Source organism: Psammomys obesus, unplaced genomic scaffold (genome assembly GCF_907164565.1).
Source record: "Psammomys obesus unplaced genomic scaffold, mPsaObe1.curated_primary_1811, whole genome shotgun sequence".
NCBI lineage: Eukaryota > Metazoa > Chordata > Mammalia > Rodentia > Muridae > Psammomys > Psammomys obesus.
In genome coordinates this window covers 9,368,934-9,383,631 of record NW_026593286.1, presented here as the reverse complement: position 1 = coordinate 9,383,631, position 14,698 = coordinate 9,368,934, and the positions used below count along the sequence as shown (strand labels likewise).

The 14,698-nt window shown below is 40.9% G+C and overlaps 1 protein-coding gene across 1 annotated transcript in view; it reads left to right on the top strand.

Annotated features, from left to right (window-relative positions):
- Positions 1-277: 277 nt before the first annotated feature.
- Positions 278-14,698, top strand: part of Daw1 (dynein assembly factor with WD repeats 1) — a 42,094-nt gene continuing 27,673 nt past the window's right edge. Inside the window, exons 1-3 of the mRNA XM_055616955.1 lie at positions 278-339; positions 11,968-12,040; positions 14,213-14,357. Of these exons, the coding sequence (XP_055472930.1) occupies positions 300-339; positions 11,968-12,040; positions 14,213-14,357 (258 nt within the window). The 5' untranslated portion in view covers positions 278-299. The remainder of the gene's footprint in view (positions 340-11,967; positions 12,041-14,212; positions 14,358-14,698) is intronic.

Here is a 14,698-nt window from a genome sequence, read left to right as displayed (position 1 = left end):
TGTACGAACATTTTATTTTCCACAACAGCACATCTTCTTACACTCGAAAAGAAGCTAAAATAATGAGTTGATTTGGGGAAATCCTAAAGTTAAAGGATTAACTCTTTGTGGTGAAGTAGCGCCACTCCTGGAACACTGGCTGCTTCTCTTGACTGCTAGCCACAAGTTGAGCATACCTAGTTCTGGGCGGCAGGGCTCGCCAAGACCCCGCGGAAACACTGGCGCATGCGCCCCAGCGTTCCGCTGCTGTTTATCTGTTTCCTTGGCTACGAAGCCCATCAAGGTAGGAGGGTAAGAAAATGAAGCTCAAGAGCCTCTTGCTTCGGTATTACCCACCAGGTACGGGGGTTCTCACGAATGGGCCCTGGATTCCCAGCCTGGGATGGTTTGGGTCGAAGGAGGGGGCGGGGACTTGGGGAAGACAGAGTGGGACAGAAAGCCAGAGCTCTCTAGTCCGGGCTTCCCATCCTTTCACATGCTGACCGCAGTTCCTCAAACTCTTTTAAGTGACTCTTTGAGGAAGTCTTTAAACTTTTACATGCTTTCTAGATAACTCAGGAGGAGGAGGGGCTGAAGGGGCAATGAAAAGTGACTTCCTGGGACATTGCTTCCTGGAATTTAACGGAGCGTGAAAAGAAAACTGCACACTCAACCGAACTTAATACCTGTGGTCACCACCCTCCAGTCTGCCCTACTAAGAAATCAGTTGATTCTGAGCAAGCTTTGTGTACCTCGTCATAGGACTTTAAAGTCGGTCAGAATCCTTGTGTCCGATGTGGTGATTGTGAAATGAGCCAACAAAATGATGCTGTTTTAGAGTAGAATATGCTTTTCTAGTGGTCATCCGTCACAGGTGGAGGTAGAGGGCATGGTCACCATTAGAGAGAAAATGGAACTTGACTTGTTGAGAACAAAATAGGAGGAGAACTTCCAGCTTCAACTAGGAACTCAGATTGAAAATAAAAGGGTCAGGGACAAGGCTCAGTGGCCAAGCCTGATAATCCGAGCTGAATCTCATGTGATGGAAGCTGAGACCTGCCTCCCCAAAGTTATCCTCTGACCTCTGCGCATGCACTGTGGTTATGTATGCATGTTCTCATATGCTCATGTGCACACACACATAACATGAATACATGCAGCTGAAATAGCAAATAAGATGAAATATGTAAGCTGGTGAGGTGGTGCAGGCATATAAACCCAGTGCTCTGGAGGCAGAGACATCTCTGCCTCTGTGAGTTCGAGGTCAGCCTCTGTGTGTATGTGTGTGTGTGTGTGTGTGTGTGTGTGTGTGTGTGTGTATGTGTAAAATAAAAACAAAGTCCTCAAAACATGGCTCAGAAGAACGGCTAAACACAAGTGCTCAATGACACATGTGGGTAAAGAAATGGCAGAAATTTCAGAGTAGAGTGTTGTGCCAGTTTAACCAAGACAGTTTTAGGGATGTGAACTTGAATTTCAGGACACATGTCTCATTTTCTTCAGCTATGCAGCTGATATTTTAGGTCATCATCTTGGCCAAAATGTCTAACAGACAAGGTTGTCATTCTTCCTTTCTTTGATGCTGTCTGGGTTTCATTGTTTTTACACATTGTTCCCTGTCAGCAGATAATACCATCACCTGTCTCTTTTTTCTTGCTCAGTTTTTTGTTTTGTTTTGTTTTTGCAGAAGCCACATAGTTATCCTTATTTCTCCCATTTTTTCTTTCTGCTCACTCTTTTCCTTCTATCAACAAATTGGATCAGCTCTACTTCCAAAATATTTTGTGAATTCATCAGCTCACCCATCTTTCCATCACAATTTTCTTGACTCAGAATCCCTTCCATCTGCTAATATAGCCCAAGTCTTAATTTAGGCACCTGCCATCTCTTGTTGGGAAACTTCAGTGCCTTGTCAACTGGCTTCTTGGTTTTCACTCTCATCTACTGTTTGCCGGTAGATTTTGAAGCAAATATCTCCAGTAATCTCCTATTATGCTCCTGTTAGTCTTAGAAAATACAGTCTGAAAGAATTGATGCAGCCTGCTCTGCTGACTTCTAGAACTTTACTTTTTGGCCTCTCTATATTTTAGACCTCTGAACTGTTCTTATAAAACTTAGAAGACCTGTCACTCACTGTCCTCTCTCTGGACAAAGCTTCCCCTAGACCTCACAATGGCTAGCCTCTTTACTTTATTCTAGTTAATTCCACTGACTCAGAGAAAACTTCCTTTTCCATGTCTAAAGTACCTCCTACTGAGTTACTGTGTGCTATTTTGTTTTGTTTTGTTTTGTTTATCATATGACACTGTGCTGGTTAGTTTTTTTCTCAACTGGACATGAGCTAGAGTCGTCTGGGAAGAGGGAACGTCAGGTGAATAATTGCCTCCAGTAGATTGGCCTATAAGCAAGTCCATGGGCCATTTTCTTAATTAATGATTGATACGGGAGGATCTAGGTGCCCACCCTGGGCAGGTGTCCTTGGGTTGTCAAAGAGCAGGCTGAGCAAGGTATGGGAAGCAAGCCAGTAAGCAGTGTTCCTTTGTGGTTCCTGCCCCTGTTCCTGCTTGAGTTCCTGACCTGACTTCCTTCGTTAACAGACTGTAGTAGGTATGTGTAAGCCACACAAATTCTTTCCTCTTCCTAAGTTGCTTCTGGTCATGATGTTTTTCACGGCAACAGGAATTAAACTAGAACAGTCTGGTAGGTGATCACATCCCTTCCATCTCTTCACTGTGGAGCTCAGGTTAGAAATGTAGGCTGTGAGGTCTGAACATCCAATTCTCAAAACAGTAGCCATTTTCTTTGGGGAGAGTTGAATGGATCTGTCAATTTGTCAGTCAATAGTGTTTATTTCATACTTGTACTGACTTTCCAGGTGCCATCTTGGTGGCCCTTTCCCTTCAGTGTAAGCCTGCTTTGAGCTACATGTCTCCCAACCTTTTTCTTTCTGTCTTTAGCTCCTTTCCTGTTTTCACTGTTACTAAACCCTGGAACTTGTTGCTTTCAGGATTCCCACTGACCTCCATGTTTCTGAATGCATTGGTTATGTCACATGTTGGGAGCACAGAGATCCTTGTACTCACAGAGAAGCCCTAAGAGAACCAGGCATGTTATTCACATAGGGATGTCTCCTCAGTGGAGGGGATGAAAGTCATCTTGAATTTCATCCAGAAAGATGAGAGTGGATTTTAAGGGCGTGGTGGCCTTTCTGCTATCTGTGGAGGTAGGCCTCACCCACCCTTTGCTGTAGAGGGCAGACCTTACCCAAATTTCCTAGAGTGGTTATCCCAGACTCTTCCCTTCTTAGACCTTAAGGGAGATGTCTCATGTGCTTTATGTTCTGCTGACCTCTATGCTGTAGGTTACAGAACACACTAGATTCTAGGCCTTTTAGCTATGGGACCCACTCTCATGGTCACATGTACTTTGAAAAAGAGCTTCTATGTAGACATGCCTTATGCTTTATTGTGCACCTGAAATTGGACTCACTGGATTGATTGTTGCCTGAAAACCTCTTCTCAAATTGTGCTGTGTTTTAAATATGCTGACAATGAACCATCTGGCATTAGTCTCCCTGAAGTCAATCTGCACTGGGTTTTCACTCTTACCTCTTTGGTGGTTTACTTCTTTAGATGACACCTGCCCTAAGGCACAATCCCAGCAGACAGCAGCGCTGGACTCACAAGGATACTCGTGTTGGCTCTTTTGCCCTCTCAATTTGGAATGCCTCAGACCTCTGACTTCAAACTTCTCTTACACATTTGTATTTATTTGCTGGACAACTTCAGCTATTCCCAAGGCCAAGAAAACACTCTGAGTAGTCCAGAGCATCTAGACCTCACATGAGATAAGTTTTCCATGACCCCTCCCAACTCTCCTGCAGCTTTGGTTTTATACTAGCTCATCACAAATATTGGGGTTCATTCTTATTTGCACTTCCTCTCACTTTGTATATTCTTTAATGCATAATGTGTTCGCCTTTTGTCTCCTTATCCATTCACCCACCGATCCATCTATCCATATCTGTCTCTGTCTCTGACTCTCTCTCTCCATCCATCCATCTTACGTAACATTATACCAATATTATGCCAGTATTACCAGCTATCAGAAAGCTCGTTCCACCTTTGCTTCACTACATTAGTTTTCTCTATTACTACAGCTTCCACCTTGACCATGTCAACAGAGCAACCTGATGACTGTTGAAATGTCTGACCACGTCACTCTGCAACCTAAGCTCCCCACACACTTGTTCACGTTTAATCTCAAAAGCAAAGAGCCATGCTGTCCAGCCTCCTGCAGGACCTCATCCTTCTGCCTCTCTGACCCTGAACTTTTCTGAGCCTTACCTGTAACAACAGCACTCTATTCTGCGTACCTTGGACCAGGTGGGTGGAGTCCTACCCAGAATCCCTGCTACTGCTACGTCCTGGGATAGTTCCTCTATGGTCCTTTGCATCTCAGGTATTCCCAGACTTTTAACCCTTTCCTCAAAGGTGTAGCAAGTGAAGCCTCGATGGCTTCTTTTCTAAAGGCTCCGTCTTCCCAAGGTAGTTCCCAGCCCTCCTTCCTGATTTTATAACCCTCCCACCCCAGGGCTATCTCAATCCAATATACCACCCTTTAATTAATTTTTCTTGCTTAGTTCTCCCCACAAGATAAGACTTCTATGAGGAACTTTGCCTGCCTTGTTCATCACCTGCTTTCAGCAGCTACATAGACCTTGGTGCATAAAATATCCAGCCACATGTGTGCTGAGTATGAAATCTTTATGAGAGGATGTTGGAACTGAGAGGAGACTAGCTGAGAGAAATATGATCTCTGCTTGTTCCAGCTGTGACAGCCAATATTCTAGCAGGATTCTCATACTTAGGGCAGGCTGCAGACTCTGGCTTGCAACTCTTATCTCAATTATTTTTATAGTGAGGCCACATTACTTAGCACTATTAAATATTTGATTTTTAAATTCCAATCCTTGGGTGTTATTTTATATGCAAGTTTTACAGACACTACTGAATAGCAAGTGGGTGTTTTGATAACATTATCCTATGAGATAAAAATGCCTGACTTGGAATGTTTCTCTACTCCCTCTATCAGGTCTATATAGAGGACAATTTTGTTTTGCCTTCTAAGGCTCTCATTTCAATCCTCCCACTTGCATGTCTGGAATAGCCTTCTGTTAGCATCTACGAAATCAAACCTGTCCCTACCTAAGTACCTGGTGACCAAATGTACATAGCAGGTTGTGGCAGACCCAGCAAAGACCATTTCCCTTCTATGTTGGTCAGGCGCATTAGTTCAGTAACCAATTAAGGTCTTGGCTTTTTGAAGTTCAGGAGCTGGCTGACTGAGCTTTTCCACCAACGTAGTTATGACAGCCTTTGTCTCTTTTGTTATTTTGTGTTCAGTTCCTTGCTCTTTGGTTAGGAACTAAATACACGTCAATTAAACTGGTTAAGATCCTCACCACTTCAAAAGTTTCTGCTGTTCTGAGTAAAGGATATTAACATTTCTCGATGCATTGCTAAGATGGGAGTAGACGCTTCTTTCTGAAGTGTTTTCGGGATGAGGCTTATTGTTGCATAGTAACTGAAGGCCAACATGAGATGAAGAATATTGGGATGTGGAAACAAATCACTGGGGAGACATATATACCATTAGCACCTTTGTCTTTTTTCTTTGTGTTCTCTGTAGCATACTCCATAGCCTTCGGCTCCGGTTTGAGCTCTGTAGTTGTGATAAGTATGTCACAATGAAGCAGCCAAATGTGCGTGTTTCACGCTTTGTACCTTACTTTCTAGATCTGGTTGTATGACAACTTAGCAGGTTTTTAGCAGGCAGCCTTAGGGCTTTGAACACGACTCATTTTGATAGAAAAAAAGATTAGTAGTGAACAGAGGGGAAAAAAACCTGGCCAGACTTAAAAAAAATATTTACTAATTTTAAGAATGCATTTTTATAGGATTCTAGATTGTATAATGTGGGGTGCCAACTTCTATAGTTTTTCAATCTTTAAGACATAGATTATTTTATTACTTATCCATCCCTTAAAGCAGTGGTTCTAATTATTTCTAATGCTGCGATCCTTTTTTTTTAAATACAGTTACTCATGATGTGGTGACTGCCAACCATAAAATTATTTCCGTTGCTATGTCATAACTGCAATTTTGCTACTGTTATGCACAGTAATGTAAATATCTGTGTTCTCTGATGGTCAAAATCAACTCCACTGAAAGGGTCTGTCAACCCCCATAAAGGTTGGGACCCACAGGTAGAATACCTGTGCTTTATAGCACCTACTAGAAAACTTCTTTTTTTCTTTTGAATGCTTGCTTTCCTCAGTAACAGTACATAACAGGTTAATTTATATATAATGTAAAATCCTACAATCACAGGTAAAACATTCTAATGATAACAGTGCGTTGCAGTCAGGTAGGCTTTATATAGTACAAAATAGTGTATCGTAGTTGGGTCAGATGATCTGTGGAGCCCTCTTATTCAAGAGTTTATATTCTAATGTTAAAGAAGAACTAATATTGCTCTTGTCCTCCAGAGGATGCGATGATCCTTGGTAAAGTCGCTTTGTACATTTGTGGGAGCTTCATTTTCTAGTCCCGTTACCACTGAGTGCCACTGGCACCTGCAACCTTTGTTCATTTATAGAAATCGTATTTTTATTTTTTCTTGTTAATGAGACAGACTCTTAATTTTGTACATTTACTCATCATTGTCTGCCCCCATGCCCAAATTAACCACTCCTGCCGTTTGTTCATTTCACTTCTTTAAAATCAGGATTAGAGTTCTTCATACTGAACTCCCTGAGTTGAAATGTTTTCAATGCCATCTCTTTTACCGTGTAGGAGCTTAAAATTAATTGCAGAAATCTCTTTCAAAAATTTTATTTTTAGCTCTTGAGTTTTACACACTTAAAAAACTGGTTACTGACATTGAAATATAAGTATGTTCTATTATTCAAACTACTCATATTTTATCTCAAATTTAATATCTCTAATCAACTTGCAGCCTTTTTCTATGTGTGTGACTATGCTGTTGTTTTTGTTTTTTTAATCCAGCTGATTTTTGTATCATTACTTGTTAAATAACATATTGTTTCCCCTCCAAATTCTATATGCTTCCTTCATCTTACTTTGAAATGTCAATGTGTAGATAATTTCTATCACAGTGATCTAGTTTGGTATCAGAACTACACTTTCTTGTCCTATATTTTATTGTGCTGCATAGTAAAACAATATTTCAGGAAAAAAATAAAAATTTCTTGGCATCAGTTTTCATACTTTCATTTGACATCATTGTAACACTGACATTTGTCCTTTGAAACCGCACCTCTTCATTTGTCACATTTTTTTTCTGATCGTTGTTGAATGGTTCGGATATATCCTGTGTGTTTCTCACTAATTTTATAGTCAGGCACCCAATGGTTTCCTTTGCAAGTGAAAATGGGATCTTACTATTAATTGCAACTTCATTTGTTAATATAGATGTATTTCTTATCTAATTTCAACCTTAGATCTTTACATTGTTTTTAAAACCCCATTTAGTTTATTTTTATACCATAGTGCATTTAACTATGTTCTTAAAAGGTTTTAAAAATGTTGTGGATTTAATAAATACCTGGGGATGCAAAGTAAGGTGCATAGGGAAGTAAGAGGCGCATCTGGGAGGAGTTGTGAAGTTGTGGGAATATGGACAGAACACATTGCATGAAATTCTCAAAGGACTAATAAAATGAGAAAAATATTGTAATATCCACATTTTGCTGACAAGTTCAATGTGCCAAAGGCTGTCTGTTTTCACTCTAAACAAGAATTTTCTTCAGAACCTTTTGTTTTCTGTTTTTAAGTTTGTTTTGCAAGTATAGAACTAGAGTCTGACTCCAAATCCTTACTACACTTATCTCCTGTCGCGGTGGGAAATGTCAACACAAACTCTGGAGAACAGCACCCTAGCTCCCGTGTTCTCCTGTGCTAGAAGGTTCTGGGCCATCTCATCAGTCATTAGAAGCATTCAGAATGCCTTTTCTATTCCAAGGTAGTAAACTTCATTACTCAACAGATGCTTGGGTGAACTGTGTAGGTTTTGCCAAGTGTCGCAAGACTGTATTGAGATAAATTCCTTCCTAGATTGTGACACCAAGAAGGGATCCCAGAGGAGGAGTGGGCTGGGAGAAGAGCCTTGCTTGTTTAATGTGAGGGTAAGTCACCTTACATGTCTGGAACTCAAGTGGTCCATAGTGTGGAGCTGTAATTAAGTTTATAATTATAATTAATTGTTAGCACATGACAAAGCCAAATACCAATCAATGAAAGATAGATAGTTAGATAACTAGATAGATAGATGATAGGTAGATAGATAGTAGATGGATGGATGGATGGATAGATAGATAAATGGATGATAGATATATGATAGATGGGTGGATGGATATATAGGTAGATAGAAGATAGATAGACAGATGATAGATGAATGGATGATAGGTAGGTAGATATATAGAAAGAAAGACACACATACATACATACAGATAGATAGATAGATAGATAGATAGATAGATAGATAGATAAATAGAATGAGTAGGAAAAAAGAATCCTTGAACAGGGACTCTAACGACTATTAGTGTTTACCAATAAAGAACCTTAAAGGAGCAAATTCATTGGAGGAAAAAGAGGGAAAACATTTGGAAAAGCCCGAGGAAGATGTATTTGAAGAAGAACGGAGTGTGAGCTTCGGGACTGGCTACCTCTGAAGGGCCATGGGTAGAAAGGCAGGAACTGCCAATCTAAATTAACAGTCTGAGGGCACATATTCATGTGTTTAGCAAGCACCATGGTTTTCCTTAGCAAAATATTTGTGGTTGTGTGAGTTGTAGAATGAGGCACCTCCTCGCCCCAAATCCTACCCTACCACACACCTTGAAGATCATTCTTTTTTTCTTGAAGGACTGATGGATAAACTGATATTTTTTCAGATTTGGAGCATTTGGCAGACATTTTCTTGAGAATTAGCAAAATGAACTTCAAAGTTTCTACTGGAAGCCTAAGTACTTCTTTTGCCAATGATAAAATTTGAGCTTTCAGAGAAAAAAAAAAGTTCACAAAACTTGTACCTACCAGCACAATAGTGATAGTTTGCCAGCAGTGAGAGCTTTCTGATGACAGATTTGAGGTGCTGCTAACAGATGTGGTTGCTGGAAGCTATGTGATAGATGCTGTGAACACTTAGAAGCTAGGCATAATTCAGAGTGCGTTTTTTTTTTTTTTTTCAGTTATGCCTGGATAAAACTCCACTGACAATCTGGATTTTAATGTATCTGTCTAGCACAGAACTCACCAACGTGGTTGTAGTTTCATGCTGAAACTAACACTAAAAGTTGAAAGAACTTTTAAGTTTTAAATTAAGTTTTAATATTATATTAATGAAGAACTGTCATCATTTGAAAAGGCTATAGACTATTACATAACACTATATGACCATTTTTTTTTCTCTTGTATTTCATCCGAGACAGCATGTGCATGGCATGATTTTGAGTGCAGAGGTGGGAGTGAGAACACAGCTGGCCTCAATTAGGCTGGGTGTTGAAGAAGAGTGCGAAACTACTCTGCCACTGTTCTGATGGTTTCCTTTGAGGGGACACGTGGCTATTATTTTTTTAAAGTATGCTGTTACGTTGGCCTGTTATGAATCTGTTAGAAAACCACTGAACCAATGTTTTAAAATTCTCAACTTTAACGTGGAAACTATTACCCAATAAAAGAGTATTTGCTGTCCCAAGATGTCGGGAAAGTGTGAAATGTCCTGTGGCCCGCACTTGAGTTTGGAGGTGGTGCAGTACCCAGAGGAAGTGCAAGAAGGCAGACAACGTGTGTGACTGGGTGTGGCCAATTCTGTGCCCCAGTCTCTCTCCGCTCTGTTTTGTGGACTGAGTGTATTTCATGTCTAAGTATACACAGACATAGAGTATACCTTCGGTCATCTTTACGACTGAGCCAATAGACAAATATATTTTCCTCAAGTTATTATCCTTTCGTTTTTTGAAATTCTCATTCGATTCATTGTATTAAGTTATGTTTATTGCCTTATTTTTTTTTTTTTTCCAGAATGGAAAAAACATCAGGTGGGTTTGTGATCTAAGGATTAATATACGTAGCGTTTTATTAATTCTTTGAAGATTCCATGCACATATATAATGTATTCTGATTATATCCACTTTCTACTCCTCTTCCGACTCCTCTGAGATCCCCCAACCCCTCAACTTCATACCCGTCCACATATTCCTGAGTGTGGAACCATCCATTGAAACATGGTTTACGTACTAGGGACCACACCCTTAAAGAAAACTGACTCTTCCCTTCCAACAGGCTTCAACTGTCCATGGCTCCTCAAGGAGGGGTAGGCAATTGTGAGTCCATTTTCCCCCTCAGTGCCGGAATGTTGGCTGGTTACACCTTGTGCAGGTCTTACGCTGGCATAAACAACTTCTGTGCATTTGTCGAAACATTTTTTTTTTTATTGTTAAGTTTCAATTTTTGTTTTAATTATACGAATGGATCTGTATGTAGATATATTCATATGAGTTCTAAGTATCCGCGGAGTCTGACTCCTCCGAAGCTGGGTTTATAGGTGGTTGTAGGAGCCAGCAACAGAACTGGCATCCTCTGCAAAAGCTGTATGCATGCTGAAGTACTGACCCATCTTTCCAGCCCGTGTCAAGGCACTTTTTAATGATACTTCCTTCAAAGTGTATAACAGATAATTAAAAAGTATCGTTCATCTCAGTGTTGGTATTCGTTACTGGCCTTTGCTAGTTGTGAGTATAATGGGTGATTAAAAAAAAAAAAGCATATCCCAGATATTGGTGTTTGTTGAACGTCTCTTACTAGTTTTAAGACTATGGGATTATTATTAAGATTTTTTTTTTTTATCTAGAATATTTGTTTTAAATGTTCATCCCCTTGTTACATGTCTGGTCCCTTTCTGTGGGCTTAGTGTCATGACAGTTTGCTTTCATGACCCTCAACAATATTACACACTCGGCTTTGTGTTTCTGGCACTTCTATGCCTTCAGTGAGGGGCATAAAAGTACACTCTTCGGAGGGACCACCTATGTCATCCCATGAGACTGGTGATGCTTGTGGGTAGAGGACACAGAGACACAGGCTTCCATGTGTAGTTGGGAGCAGATTTTGTACACCTGGGACCTTACTGTTTCTCTTTCTGGATGGATGGGATGGGTTGTGCTCCATTGATCAGCCTCAGTGAAAAGTGCTAGGGATCCTAGCTGTGTGTTTCCCAGTCCGGCCAGCACCAGGCCTGTGGTAGTTTGCAGTGTGATTAAATATACTGTAACAGCTCAGGGCTCCCGGTGTGGATGTGTTGTGGGCTGATCACATGACACCAACCCTCAGGAAGCTGAGAAGGCACAGGAAGTGGGACTCAGGTGTCCCGCCCCTCAGTGATCCACTTCTACCCAGGAGGGCTTTAACTCCTAAAGCTTCCATGACCTTCTTAAACAGCACCACCAGCTGAGGACCAAGTGCTCATGTTTGTGAGCCGATGGGGGATAATTGGTATTCAAAGCACAGTACCAAACACGATTGAGGAGCAGATTTCAGACCCGCAGCATCCCAGCACTTCTGAGGCAGATACTGGCAAACCACTGATGGTCGTCGGAAAGCAAGCTTAGCCCAATGTTTGAGCTTCAGAGACCCGGAATCAGCGAGTGATAGACAAAGACACCTGGCGTTGACCTCTGGCCTTCTCGTGTGCTCACGCGAGTGTGTGCACACTCTCTTTTGCATGTTTATATAGCCATATGAACTTGTGCATCTACTACACACAAATGCAGACACAAACCACAATCAGCAACAATTACACATCCAAAAAGTAAAAGTGGAAAAAAAAAAAAAAAACAACTCAGATTTCGTTAACCTTGTCCCAGGTTTTCTTAAGCACATTATAGCATTTTTGTTTCTTTTATAGGAATTATGCTGGAATATGAAAAAGGTGGAGAATTAAAGACCAAATCTATAGATTTGCTTGAGCTCAGTCCTAGGTAAGTTTGCTACATAATGCAGCATGCGCTTCATATCCGAACCTTTTAGAGGAACACTCGATGAGGATGTATGGCTGGGTTGAATAACCTTACTATTAAAAACACAAAGGTCATAAGGTCATTACTCTGCTCCCCTGCCCCCCCCTTTTTTTTTCTGAGCAGGGCTATTTTAGAATATGATCTGGTTGGTTTAGAATAGTTTCAGGAAAAGTATTGAAGAGAGAGTGTCTAGGCTTTTCTCTCTAGGTAGCATTGTCACAGCTGGCATACCAGTATCGATGCCTTATCCTAAGTGACCATTGTGTGCTCAGGCTTTCTGAGGTTTGCCCTATCTCCCCTCTGAGCTCCAGGACCCTAGCTGGGATCCTGCAGGTCATTCAGTCTTCATGTCTCTTTAGTTCTTCTCGGCCATACAGGTTTCTCAGGCTTTCCTTTTGTTGGTAGCCTTAACACTTCTGAGGAGCACTGGCTACTGAGTTTAAAAGGTACAATCGAGCCTGATGTTCCTTCAGTAAAGACGTATCTCACAAGGCCTACGGACTGTCAGGGTGTGGGCAGAGGCTTGGAGCCGGAGCTCCTCCACTGAGGCTCCTTGTGAGCCCAGAGGAACTCTCCATAGATTAGAATACTGGGATTCACCCTGTAGGAAATCCCATCCAAATCTCCCCTTGCACAGGCAAAGCCAGCATGTCACAGACCAGTAACATACCTAATTAAAAAAAAAAAAATCACAAGTTTTGGTTGGTCTGGGACTCCGTTCTCCCTGAAAATAAGTCTCCCTGTTCTGCCTCCCACCTCCTGAGAGGAGCACAGGGATTACTGGAGGAAGGGAAGGAAAGCTCACAGGCATGCAGGAAAGAAGGAAGAAAGGAAAGAAGGAAGGGAGGGTTGTGGATAACTTACATTTTGATTTCCAAAACAAATTGAATTACTTTATGCAACAGAAAAAAACACAATATAATGCTGCTCATTAAAGCAAGTACCCCATCTTTCCATTATATGCCTAGGAGTGGTATAGCTGGATCCTGAAGTAGCACTATTACTAATTTTCTGAGAAAACACCAGATTGACTGCCAAAGTGGTTGTACAAGTTTACATTCCCATCAGCAATGGAGGAGGGTTCCCCTTTCTCCACATCCTCTCCAGCATGTGCTGTCACTTGAGTTTTTGATCTTAGCCATTCTGATGGATGTAAGATGGAATCTCAGAGCAGTTTTGATTTGCATTTCCCTGATGACTAAGGACATTGAGCATCTCTTTAAGTGTTTCTTCTCCATTTGATATTCCTCTGTTGAGAATTCTCTGTTTAGCTCTATACCCCATTTTTAATTGGGTTATTTGGTTTGTTGGTGTTTAATTTCTTGATATATATTTGTATATTATCCCTCTGTCGAATGTAGGGTTGGTGAAAATCCTTTCCCAGTCTGTAGGCTGTCATTTTGTCCTGATGACAGTGTCTTTTGCTTTACAGAAGCTTTTCAGTTTCATGAGGTCCCATTTATTAATTGTTGATCTTAGAGCCTGAGCTGTTGGTGTTCTGTTCAGGAAGTTGTCTCCTGTGCCAGTGAGGTCAAGGCTCTTTCCCAATTTTATTTCTAACAGTCTTAGTGTGTCTGGTTTTATGTTGAGGTCTTTGATCCACCTGGACTTTAGTTTAGTGCATGGTGATAAGTATGGATCTATTTTCATTTTTCTACATGTAGATATCCAGTTAGATCAGCACTATTTGTTGAAGATGCTCTCTTTTTTCCTTTGTATACTTTTGATTTCTTTGTCAAAAATCAAGTATTTGTAAGTGTGTGGGTTTATTTCTGCGTCTTCAATTTGATTCTGTTGATTTACCAGTCTGTTTCTATGCCAACACCATGTGGTTTTTATTACTGTTGCTCTACAGTATAGTTTGAGATCAGGGATGGAAATACCTCCAGAAGATATTTCATTGTACAATATTGTTTTTAGTTATTCTGGGTTTTTTTCTTTTTCCATATGAATCTGAGAATTGTTTTCTCAAAGTCTGTAAAGAATTGTGTTGGTATTTTGGTGGGAGTTGTGTTAAATCTGTAGATTGCTTTTGGCAGGATGGCCATTTTTACTGTGTTAATTTTAACAGTACATAAGCATGGGAGATATTTCATATTCTGATATCCTTCCATCTTCTGGGGTGAATTTCAGTACTGACGTCAACACTCTAGTAGGAGAAATCCAGAAAGCAGAGCCTCTGATCACAGAGTCTCGGACAGAGCAAGTCAGACTCCTCGTGCAGCGACTGCAGGAGAAACTCAGGCAGCACTGCGACCACAGTTTCTACCTGTTTAAGGTAAGGCGTGCTTAGGGGCGTGGGGACCACAACTGCTGGCTAGCACACACACACACACACACACACACACACACACATACACACACACACACATACACATACACACACACATACATACACACATACACATATACACATGTATACATACACACACACATACACACACACACACATACACACACATACACATACATACACACACATACACACACATATACACATACACATATACACACACACATACACACACATACACACACACACATACATACACACACACATACATACACACATACACACACACACATACACACACACATACACACACACACACACACACA